This window comes from Molothrus aeneus, chromosome 13 (genome assembly GCF_037042795.1).
Source record: "Molothrus aeneus isolate 106 chromosome 13, BPBGC_Maene_1.0, whole genome shotgun sequence".
In the NCBI taxonomy this organism is placed as follows: Eukaryota; Metazoa; Chordata; class Aves; order Passeriformes; family Icteridae; genus Molothrus; species Molothrus aeneus.
Window position 1 is genome coordinate 10,040,106 of NC_089658.1, and position 12,803 is coordinate 10,052,908.

A 12,803-nucleotide genomic window follows, 5' to 3' on the forward strand; every position below is an offset into this window, starting at 1 on the left:
TGGATACAAAAATCAGACCTTAAGACTATCAGTGCTTTTCTCCTTTTCTAGCTAATCCCAGAGATCATGTTCTAGGGTGAAAAAGTCAAGTAGCAATTTCCCTTCATGGGCAGCAGGCTCTGTTTAGCTCAGCCCAGTTTCACCAGCCACAGCAACATTGCTCTCTCTAAAACTGCAGCAGTGGGACAGGGCAGCAGAAGGCAGGGCTGCTCCACCTGGGCAAAGCTCACATCCTTGCAGCTGAGCAGGATGGATGGAAGGACCCAGCCTGCTGTGCAACAGGGCTGAGCTGGATGCCCTCTGGTTTTATATCCTCTTTGCCTGGCAGGACCACCACCTCCTCCTTCAAACACTGCTGGGCTTTGTTGTCTTTTCCCCCAGGACAGTGCCAGAGCTCAGGGGAACAGAAATGAGAAGGAAAGTCCTGTGCAAAAGCCCAAAATCTAGTCTAAAGGTTGCTCAAGAAGTCAGCACAGAGCCAGCCCTTGGAGCTCTGAGGGAAAGCAGCCAACAAACATAAACAGAGAGAGCTGAACATGGGAGGAGAGCACAGCATGGGGGACCTGTGCTACAGCTGTCCCATCTCCAAGGTGGATGCTGCCAACATCTGCACGTTCAACAAGGACATGCCCAAAACAGAAGAGCTAGTGAGAGCTGCTGCAAGCCATCAGAAAACACCACCCTGCCCTAACCACTGCTTCCTGAAAGGCTCTGCAGACTGAGCCCAAAGATACATTCAGCAGCACTTGCTGGGCTCCCTCAGCACTGCTTGCAAGGAGGCCGAGTGCCCATGAGCAAACCCCAGCATCACCTGGGGTACACCAAGTCCTCAAAGAGCAGACTAAGAGTCTAGTGACTGGGCCCAGCTCTGGGCACAGCCCACAGCAGGAAGAATAAAAAGAGAAATTTCAGCCCAAAGTAGCCTAAAGGTTACAGAATAACCCACCACATGAAACAAATTTCAGCAACAGCATCACCAAACTATGGTCAGCTCCAAAGGAAGTTGGGAGCAGTCACAGGGCTTGGTATCCTTGTGGTAGCAGGCAGGGAACCATCCTTTCCTGCAATTATCTATAAATCTGTATTTTTGTAGGGCAATCCACTAGCCCATATTAGAAAACAATAAATCCCACAACAGGGTTGAACTTCTCCCAGTGTCTCCTGGTGTGCAGAGGAGACCCAAGGAAACACTGAAGGAAGTACCCTTGTTCAGCATCTGCCATTTCTATACTTGGTCATTGCCTTTAACTTGGAAAAATCAGAAAGTAAACATTGACATGGGGGCATTTCCAATCACTTCTTGCCTTTTTTTTTTTTTTTCTCCAAACATCCTTACCTCTCTGGTACTTACCTATTCCTTGAGACAGTCAGTGGCAGAAGGGACACTTACCATCACACCTGCAGGCAGGAAGTCCCCAAGACCTTTAAACAGCACTCTTGGGCAGAACGCATCTGAAAATGCAGCCTTCCCTTGCAGGAAAAGCATTATTAGGAGTTTCATATAAGGAGTTTAATGCTCTAAACATATATTTAGGGTTCTTTTCCCTGAGAGATGACACTTAAGGAAGACTTTTGCTACAATTTTTTTGAAAACTGTACAGAACCCCCAAAGGTTTTGAGTGACAACATTTATTATTGTTTTATAACTCTGCAAGAAATGAGTAACCTACTACAGCAGTACAAAGCCTTATATAGAGGCACAAAGCTGTTTTAAATTTGGCGTGGACACACATTAACTTTCCCTGTAAACACAGACTGAACTGCTGTGGGTGTGAGCAGTGCTGCTGCAGCCTCCAGTCTCAGGAGGAAGCCAAAGCCAAACACAGCTCCACACAGATTCTGTGGGACATGCAGTTCATGCCATGCCCCCTCTCCCATTTCCCTTTGCAGAGGAACAAGTCTGTTATCAGCCTTACATGATGATTAAATTGCTCATTACTCATTGAGGCTGTGTCCCTGGAGAACACCACAGAAGAGAGTTGGGTGTTCTCATGGTGCCCAGACAGAGCCCCCACGCCTCTGCCTCGTGTGGGAGCTCCCCAGGCTCCCTGGAAAACTCCTTTACCAGCTTGGAGCACACTGGGGCTGCATCTGGGCCCAGGAAGTGCATTCCAGCTGAGCTTCCCCTGCATCTGCTAACCCAAAAGAACCCCTGAGGTAAAGAGCCTGCAGCTGGCAGCAGCTCCTCTGGGGTGGGTTGGTTTTGCCCAGTAGCACTTAAAAAAAACCAAACCCACAACAATAAACAAACAAAAAAGTAATAAAGCCCTGTGTTTATTCACAGTGATCCCAAAAATCTAAAGCAAGTCCAAGGAGCTGTCCTTTTTGCTTAGTGCAGGTTTGACTGACTGGGGTTTTCCCACACATTGTAGACACACAGATTCAGAAAATTCCAGCCCCATCCCTATAAACCTGGTATTGGAGAGCCCATGCTGCTGTGGGAGCACAGGCAGGGCAGTGCTGCCTGAAGGAACTTAGCAGGAGCAATTATTTTCTTGTGGTGCCCTTTTGGTATGTGCAGAAATGCAAAGCACTTAAAAACTCACCAGAGGCAAAGAAATTTGCTCAACGTTAGTGTTTCTTAAATGGCAAAGAAATGAAGAGGGAGTAAAAAAATTCAGTTTGTAAAGGCATAAGGGTAACTAGTTTTTTGTCATTTCCCTAGCACAGATCACAGTGTGCCACCCGCTATTTCTTGTACTTTCCAAAACTCTGATCAGGTTGAGAAGACAGAGGCTGAACCCACGTAAGAGGAGTAATTGCTGGAGTAATTCTGACTGCAAGTCATAGAACCTCCAAAGTGAGGCTTGTAACAGAAGCACTCCCACCAGAAGACAACTGCAATAGCAGAACTCAAACATGAAGTTCAGGTACATAAAGAGAAACTTCAGAATTACAGGACACAGCTTTATCCTTTTTGAACTGCTATAGATATTTTCACACGTGGGAGCTGCAACCCAGTTAATGACACTGCTACAGGTCACTGTTACTGACACAGAGGTGTGAGCAGTTAAAGAGGGGACAACATACAGGGAAGTTCATGTTATTGTCCAAAGGTGACTTCATCCATCACTCCAACAATAAGGGCAGGTAAACTGAAGTTCTCAGCCAGCTGAGTATGAGAGAAATCCCAGCTTTTGGAAGTACCTGTGCTTATCCTTGTTCATTTCCTCTTAAGTAAAACATTATTTCCAACTCGATATTCTGGACCTGCTTCAGTCCCAGGGTCTCTGAAGAAGGGTGGGTGTTTTTATCTAATATTTTTCTGGTCAGTGACATAGCAGGTGACAAACAGGGCCGGGATCCATGTGAAAAGCCCTCTGCTCATCCTGCTTTTTGCCTCAGCCACTCCCCTGCTGTGGTGAGGGGCTCGGTCACCCCGAGTGGCACCACACGGCTCCTCCACCCTGTGGCCGCAGTGTGACACACACCTCTCCCAGCACCTGCAGCGCCGCGGCAGCCCCTGCCCATCAACTCAGCATCAAAGAGTCCTGAACAAACACAGCACTGTAATAAAGCCATAAATTTCTACAATCATTTTTATTAGTTATGGAAGAATCCCCACTAGTATTTACATAGTGCAAAAAAGCTGTTATTACTCCAAAAAGTACGGTAGACAGAACAGTTATCCTTCATACAGCAAAAAAGAAATGGAACAAACCCCTTCATATTGTATTTTATAATGGTTTTTCTACTACTTTAACCTAAATATTACTATAAATTTTAAGACATCGAAGATTAAACAGCTTTCCTTATTAGAATCTATTTAAAAAGTAAATTATATGAACTATTGATGAACATTTAGAACGTGGGCTGTGCCAACAGGGTTTCTACTTTCAGCATTACCATTCATTGGTGAGGAAGTTTTGGGTTAGACATTCTCATGTTTCCTTGTGTGTGGAAGGGTGAGCCCCCTGTTCCTGGTTTCTATGGCTTGTTTCTGCTGGGTTTTGTTCTGTTAACAAATTGCCATGTCTAATTTTTAAATGGCTGACACTGAAATCATCTGAACAGTTTCATTAGTTGGCACAACTTCACAAGAAATACTAAGTGACAGTTTCAGCAACAGCAGCTTTTCAAACAATAATACTTTTTTACATACATATTTAAAGTAACATTATTAAAATTTAAGCTTGTGTTAAAGAACTGGACAGAACCACATTGTGTAAGCTCCCACCCACCCATAAAGACACCTCTTAGCTTTACCAGAAGAACACCAACAAGTGCATTACTGAACATTTTCTATAATGAATTTTTAAAACACAGGTCAATACTCTCTGTCACTGTTTAGCTCCAATCCTACAACAGCCTGCACACAACTTAAGCAGATAAACAGGCCACCAATTTAAGCCAGTGGCACTAACACTCCAAAGTATGTGTGAGCAGGATCAGGGCCTTTGCCTTAATCAGACATTGCTACTTGGTCCAATGAAGGACTGAAGTTCTTCAGAATTTTTCCCTTTTACAGATTTGTAATCCATGTTTTATTATTGACAGAGATACTTAAGAGTATTTATATAAATAGGTTGTATACATAGCCACCTCTATCAGTTTTAAAGATCCCTACCCCTACCACAGATACATTATTTTTGATTTTACCAGATAAAGTAAGTGGTGAAATCATTTCTATAAACAATGCCTTAAGAAAAGTAGATTTGTTTCCCAAATAATTATTTTCACAACAAAAATATCTATACACCTATAACTACAGAAACATCTTTTCATGGGGACAGTAACAACCTGTATAAACTGCACACTTTTACACTGAAATAGAAATTCAACTACTTTTTAAAAAAATCATGGTATTGTAGAACATTTGTATGCTTTCTTCTTAAATTCTGCTGATAATAGAACCAAAATTACCACAGTGAGATACTCTCCTTAAGTGCTTCAAGTGGCAAGGAACTTCCCTAATTTCCGATGCAAATGGATCGCTCCCAAAGCAATTGCAATTTCATTCTTACAGTTATTGCTTATTCCCAGCTTATCAAAAAGGAAGCACTAAACCCAGTTTTCTTTACTCAGTTTCAGTTTGCTCCCCTAAGGGTGATCTGCCACATTTTAAAAAGAAACTAGTTCCTTATTTGCTGGCAAATTGAGAGATAATTATAAGTGCTGTACCACTTTCAAGAACTCTATTAAACTTGTAGCAAAACTGCAGTTAAATAGCGGGCTGAATATTACAAGACCTCTTTGATATAAATGTCAGAAAACTTTAAAATGACAGTCCAAGTTCAGAAAGACATATAAAAAGATGCGCCTCTGATGTTAATACTTCAAGATCAAAAGTTATTTGAATCACTGGCACTGAAAAGGCTAAAGGAGAAACTACAAACACCTTTGTTTTTCGATGTTCTGGCGAAGTTTCGCCCTCAGTGTATGCACCGATCTCACCTGTGCAGACGTGCTTACACATCCAAGGGCAAGGTTTGCTTGTCAGCAGTTCAAACACCTGTCATGTCCTAAAGCAAAAACTCTTAAAACATACAGACAGTAGAAATCTGCCATGGGGACAGTAAAAGGTTTAACATTCAGGAGGCATCATTCCTCAGTCCTTGTTTTCCTATGAAAGGCCTGTTCTACACCTAGGAGGATTACACTAAGGAGCTAAGAACGTGACACAACAGCCAGTTGTCACAGCAGCTCTCTACTGCTTATCTACATAGCATCTGCTATGCCTAGAGCTATCAAAGCATTATTTACATAATACACAGTTTCTATTATTCTCATTAGCATCCAAAAACCCAGGGCTAGATGACTTCTAAACCTGGAGTCTTATTTTCCCAGTGCAACTTAAAACACCAGCATCACTACTGCTATAAACATTGGTCCCATGTTCCTAAGTGTGGACTGAACACCCAACTCAGCTAATTTCAGTTTCCTGTGGTTTTTAGCCTACCCAGAGGCTTTTCATGCATTTTGATACAAGTGATAAAAAAAATTAAGTGAAATTAAAAGAAACATGCTTGCTATGAAAGTGTTATTCACGTGAGTTACTCTTTGGCTACCCCTGTGGTGAAGCTCCTGCTGCTGGCAGTTTCAGAATATCCCTTGCTATACCAAAGATGGAAAACAGACTCCTGACGTGCAAGGTTTAGACACACACTCCATCCTCAGTCTGAAACAAATTCATCACCAGTTAATGCATTTCACTCCAGTATTCAGAACAGAACACAGAACGATTCTCTAGCAACAGGTGGGTTTCAGAGAGGGCATCTTTTGTTTCTTTTACCTCTGCACCACTGAAATACTTCCCCAAACTACAGGGCACTTCCTCATGTCCTGGAATAACTACTTTCTTCTCTATCTGGAGGTCAACTCCTAAAGCTGTTACAGCTGCAAGAAGAGACAAAGAGGTCACGTTTTCAGCAGTAGTTCTTCAGATCCATCCTGGCCAGGATCACAGCATGTAGGTGAAGGCAGAGATAGCCACCACATCATTCACACTTGCTCTTAAAGGATTATTCTTGCTTTTTGCAGTGTTATGCAGAATACAAAATGCAAAACAGCATTCCTGAGGTAAGTGACAGGAGAGAGAGGAAGTCATCAGTTTACTAAAAGCCCTGAATAGGGATTATGGTTAATGAGTCACTTAGTGTGGTTTGGCAGACAGCAACTGCAGAGAGAATGGGGAATTTTTGTTTTCTTTCCTGTTTTGTTTTGTTTTTTTTTTTTTAATGCAATATTTCTACCTTGTAAAGAAAACCTGCAAAACATTAATTGCATCCCTCTGGTTTAAAGTTTTTCTGGAATCAAAGTTATTATAGCTTATTGTAACCATTTCAGCTATCAGCAGCTTTTTAATGATGCATTCACCAAGATCAACTAAAAAGCTGCATCAATCTTAGCATAAGAATCACACACAATTTCTCTACTGTTTAATTCTCATTAAGATTGCAAATGGCTTTTTCTAGCTTTTCATGAAAGAGAATCAAAATTTTCTTTTTATTTCTAGATAGAATTAGAAAGTCATGGCCAAATACACTGACAGGCCTAGTATAACACCATACCAACCAACATGAACTGTTGGTAATTTGTCAGTGTTAATGTAGGTTACCTGTTTGAAAATAAGCTGAAGAGTCACAACTTCAAAGAATTTTTCTTAAAACTGGTCAGTTACAAGATGTTTCCTTTTACAAAACATCAAATGAATGCTTACTGACAACTTTTCCACACAGTTTCTAATCTGGGAAATCAATACTGATTAAGAGCTAAGATAGTTTTTAAATCAAAAAAGTAACAGACAGCTACAAAAATATTGTTGTGAATTAAATACAAGTATTAAATGTTTAACAGTGCAAAATGTTGAGATGAAGCATATGGAATAATGGCTGCAACCTTTACAACAGTTAGTTTTACTATAGTTTCTAAAAAGTTCCTGAGTTCCTGCTTATTTTTACGGCATATAGATGGAATCTGTGTGTTCTTTGTTCAAAGAACTGCAGATGGTGGGTTTATGTTGAGTGTTACTTGCGTGCTTTTCATTTGTCCATTCCTCCCCATCAGTGCCGGGATCAGCCTGCTCTGAGGTCTCCATTTCTTCCTCTTCACTTTGTTCAGCATTGTCTTCCTCAGCACCACTAAGGGTCTTCCCGAGCTGCAGCGTCTCCATAGTTCTCTGGGTCTCTGAAACCCAAGATTCAATTCTGCTATTAAGCTGAACTTCTACAGAAATTGGTTCGTGGGCATAATCCTCATCATCGTCATCTTCCTCTTCCTCCTCCTCTTCCAGCATTCCTGGCACAAGGGTACTGGTGGTACTGGTCATGGAGGAATTCAAAAGGTCTCGGCAGCTGCCATCCAGGGATCCTGTTTCTGTACTCTGCTGTGAGGCCCATTCCAGGTTGTCATCTGGTTTCACCTCATCTTTGTCCCCTGGCGTGGCTTTCCCGTGATTTGTTGCTGAGGTAGTGCCAGCTGTAGCCAGAGGTGGTTGTTTATTAAGAGTGGTTTTTTCCATTTGGCCATTACCAGCTTTTTCTGGTACTGCAGCCTTGCACACGGATTCTCTCTCATTTTCAGAGGTCTCTAACCCATCAGATGTTTCCACCATATTTCTCCAGTTTGTTTCTACAAATTTTGAAAGAAGTTGAAGTAGGAAACATTAATTCCTTGTACATAAAAATATCTCTCCTGAGCATGCAACAACAGCCCAAATAGCAAAATGAGCTAATATTAATATTATTCTATGCTTTCTAGAAACATTTCTACTAGAAAAAAGAGGAAGAAGAGAAGAGGAGAGACAACAGAAAGAGCTGTGAATAACTTTGGGTTTTTACAGTACCCTAAAGCAGAGATTCCAAAGTTGAAAGTTTGTGCCACTTAGTTTCCTGTGTAAACACCAACTGTAGTACTAGGAATAGTTAAAGAGGTGACTCTCAAGTACAAATTAAAAGAAGAAAATTGCCACAATCTTAAGTTATTATTTAAGGATTACTTATAAAACATCTAACTCCTGAAATGAATTTAAGATACCACAAAAAAAATTTACTAAAAAGACAACAACATTCTCTTTAATTCACTCTCAGAATCAAAAAAGAAGGCTTTAGACTTCTAACAAGTCGTCTCCCTTTTATATTCTTTTTCATCTGGGCTTAAGCAACTGGATAAATGAACTCCCCTTTCCTCACAGTAGAATCACTCACTGCCATCTCAAGTTTAAAAATGTAAGCTACATTAAACATGTCCTATCTTCAGAGACCTCATATTTTAGTTCCTGCTGCCATCAGTTCTTCCTCAGTCATATGATCAATTCTGTGCTATCAGTTTTAAAACAGTTCAATAAAACTGGAGAAGCCACCTACACTGATGTTAGATACCTATAACACTTCTGAGGATAGAAATTATTGTTTCCTATATTTTTTCAGGGAAAAAATTACTTCTGAAATTTACTGAAATCCAGCTGATCTCTTCTTATCCCTGGACATTGCAGAATACTGTAAATTAGGAAGAAGGATTGCATCTTTAGTACATTTCACAACAAACAAACATCATTTGGAAAACCCCAGCTTCTATTTCCAAAGGTAAGCTTTAAGCTACTTACCATATTCTTTCTCATTGACCTCAGAGATGGGTTCAGAAATAACACTACAGAAGGAGATGGCACTTGCTGCAGAGGGGTTACGAGAATGGCCCATGTGATGTGGGGCCTTCTTGACGTTCTTCAAGGCTTCTTCTGCCTGTTCCTGCTCCATTGCAGCCACCATGTCCCTGTAGGCCTTCCTGGCCTCTTCAGTCAGGGATACCAGCTTATTAAACAGATCCTAAGCACAAAGGCAGTTTTATCAGCAGTAATTCTTACTAATAGTTTTCACTTTACTCCTTTCAGTCCAAGGTATACCACATATGAACCTCAAGATTACCACCAAATACCTCAACTTTAACTAAGAATTGGTTGTTCTCTGTATTAAAAACACCATTCCAGGTTTATGCAACTTTGAGGAGATGTACATACTTTAGGATACTCTTTTTCTTACATTCTTAAGCCTTCCAGAGAATTTCAGATTACAGTTTAAGTGTGTTTAAAATCTACATATGATGTGACCGAAGTGTTTTAGCACAGTCTCTCAGTACCATAAAACTGAATTTCAAAGAAAAGACACCATAATATAGATGAGGTCAGGGTTATTATCAAAGGTGTATTAGGTGTGCTCCAATGCCAAAACAATTCTTTACTACATAATTGTTTAGTCCAGCCACTTCTGTGATTGGAATGAATGACTCACCTCAGCACCTGAGTAGTTGAAGATGCCCACAACACTAACAGGAACCAGCTTGTTCACACAGCGGCCGAGGGCCTTGCGGCCCAGAGCAAACACAAATGGAATTTCTTGTTCCCGTGCCATGGCTATTACATTATAGAGAGCTTCATCTAGTCCACCTTGAAGAAAACAATTTTAAATAGATATCTAGTCACTTGAAGTCATCACATAGCATGATACAATTCTCTAATGCACTTTAACTGCAATTAGCCAGTAAAACTTCAATACACACATCAGCAGCTTCCTATGTCCCAGAGGATAACACACAATACATTTCAAGGGTAGTGAATGAGTACAGATGAAGGTGATATTCTGTATTCTCTATTAGTCCTGCACACAAACCAGAGTTTCACAGGTCTTTCCTTAAGAGAGCTTTGTTCTCCTATCTCAGGAAGCCTCTGTTTATACTTCTGTTTGTGGCAAAATGCTTTGGTTGGCTAACAATTCACATTCTTCTTAAGGAACCTTCCTAAAAAGCACCCAGAGCTCAGGACTCTCAGCAAGGTGTATTGAACACAGAAGGACATAACACACAGAGTAAATTTCAATTCTACAATACCTATTCTTCTTTAAGTTTTTCACCCTCATGAACAAGTTTCTTCCAGAACAGAACAGAAAGGAATAAATGTGGAATGGCAATTACCCAGTTGGAGTCTGGAATGTTACATCATACATAATAATAAATGCTTCTAACCTTGCTAATTAACACATTTAATCAGCACAAGAAAACTGCAAAGAGCCAAGTGCACCACTTGTTTTTATCATTTATACCTTTTGACTGAATTTTTTCACAGTTGGGGGATATGATGACACACTTGATCTTGTTTAGTTTCATGTGTTTTGTAACCTCACGTAACCCCATGACAAGTCTCCTCCTGGCTTTGGCTCTCGTGGGATCCTTTTGGTAAATCCGCTCCTGGAAGCTGACGAGCTCTTGCAATAGCAGAGTCACGCACTCATCTATTTCTTTACTTAGAACTTGGTTACAGTATCTGTCAATTCAAAACAAGATTGACAAGAGTCAGCATTGCTACTTCACAAACGTTAGCATAACCAATGTTTCACCCAGCCTTTTTGCAAATGAAAATAATTTTACTTCCTCAGAACAGTCATTTAGCTTTTACTAAAGTCATTAAAAGGATTTAGAAATCAGACTGCAAACTGTAAGTTAGAAACACATCCATAAAACATTTGTATTTGTAGTAATATCCCTTATTTCAAGAAGCCAATCAAAAATAATATTTAAAGTACAAACAAATACTGCAATAAGTGCCACAAGCAATTTTCCTCTACTTAATTTAGTACATTACAAAGATTTTATTAATTGACATTAATAAAAAAGCCCTAACACATTAAGAGGTACTATTACAGTATTTTAAGCATTCCTAAGTATTCCTCCCTTTCCCATTCTAAGCATACATAGCCTTCCTTCAAAAAATATTTTGCAGAGAATACTCCCACCTGGCTTACTTGCTGTGGCAACAAAAGAAAGTCTCAAGTGAGTGTTTGTTCATCTATACACACATTTGTGTGCAAACACAAGCGATCCATTTAGGGGAAAAAAAAGAAAATACTTGCAGAACCTTCTATTTCTGAAAGGGAAGCTTATGTTCATTAAGCTCGTAAGTCTAAATCTACCCACACTCGAAACACAAGGGTGACTGAAGTGCAAGTCTTGAATTTATATTAAAAAAGCAAAACTCTTACTCTCTGAATCTCTTGCTGTGAATTTTGGTTATTGCAGAAGATGCCATTGGACTGCCTATTCCAGAACTAGCAGGTGAACCCTGTGACACTGGGGTCATGCAGTATGGAGAATTCTGACTTGCTGGAGAAAGTGAAGTATCACTAGGCATACTCAGACCAGTTTCTGAAAGGCAATTTTTAAACATTACAAAATACAAATACATTTTTTTAATGTGAAAGAAACAGAACCACACTTCTTGTGTTATCACTCCCTTCGTCCAAATTCCATTTTGAAAACCTAAGCATTATTCTTCCCTCCCCTTCTGGAGGGGTAGGGGAAAGGGGAGAAAATAAACTGAACACACATCCACCACTTAGCATGGACTGGATAAATAAGCAGTATTTGAATATTTATTAAAAAATATCTTGAGGTTACTTTGGGAACTTGATAAAACAGAAGAAAAAAACCTGTTTAAATGTTATTACTTCTTCCAATAATTCCTTACTATTTATATATTTATATTTATATATATATAAAATACTCAACTAACTTATTCCTAGAATGCCTAGGATTTTCCCACTCTAGTCAGACAGGTCCATTCAGAAGAAAAAGTTATCAAGCAGTACATGCAGAATCCTCACAGACACCTCCTTCCCCCACTCCCACTGCCCCAAACATGTTGAAGACATGGAAAATTCATTGAAGTTTCTCAGTTGCTCAGGCCTGCTGCTGCAAACTGACAATTCAGAAATTGCAGCTGATTGACATGTTCAACAAACTGGAGAAATCTATTTACAGTTTGCAACTTCTATATCTGGAAAACTTTCAGTATGTTCATCCTTAAAAAGTACTGTGATCAACATAGCATGGTTGACAGGAGTCACATTTTTCTTGCTTATCAAAAATACTATCAACTCTGACATGTGGTGGGAACAACCGCTTGAGATGATAATTAAAATGCTGTATGGAGATCATGTACTGAGAACACACAGTGTATTGAGCCTTCCACAACTGAGGGACAGCTAAGAAGAGAAACATATTTTATGTTTCTCTTCTTATGTCAATTGTGTGGCATAAGAAGAGAAGCATAAAATATGAAAATAAGCAGATTAGTATAGCTGAGGGGGAGTGATGGGCTTCTAGAGACAGAGACCAACCTTCCTGAGAGGCCAGCTCCTGAGACTGGTCAGCAGTCAAGTTTAAATGAGCCTCCTTCTGTTCATCAGAACCCAGAAGGCTGTGGTCAGCTGATAAACGGCCTTTCTTCTCTTCTCTCTCTTTCAAAATAATCTAGAAACAAAACCAACAGCTGTCAGCATCTGAAAATTAGATATACCTGTAAATAAAAACATCCC

The 12,803-nt window shown here is 40.1% G+C and overlaps 1 protein-coding gene across 1 annotated transcript in view; it reads right to left on the minus strand.

Moving 5' to 3' along the window:
- Window positions 1-3,521: 3,521 nt before the first annotated feature.
- Window positions 3,522-12,803, minus strand: part of SECISBP2L (SECIS binding protein 2 like) — a 28,067-nt gene continuing 18,785 nt past the window's right edge. The window contains exons 13-18 of the mRNA XM_066558577.1: window positions 12,606-12,738; window positions 11,469-11,631; window positions 10,533-10,753; window positions 9,726-9,880; window positions 9,044-9,263; window positions 3,522-8,070 (exon numbers count right to left, since the gene is read on the minus strand). Coding sequence (XP_066414674.1) covers window positions 7,397-8,070; window positions 9,044-9,263; window positions 9,726-9,880; window positions 10,533-10,753; window positions 11,469-11,631; window positions 12,606-12,738 — 1,566 coding nt within the window. The 3' untranslated portion in view covers window positions 3,522-7,396. The remainder of the gene's footprint in view (window positions 8,071-9,043; window positions 9,264-9,725; window positions 9,881-10,532; window positions 10,754-11,468; window positions 11,632-12,605; window positions 12,739-12,803) is intronic.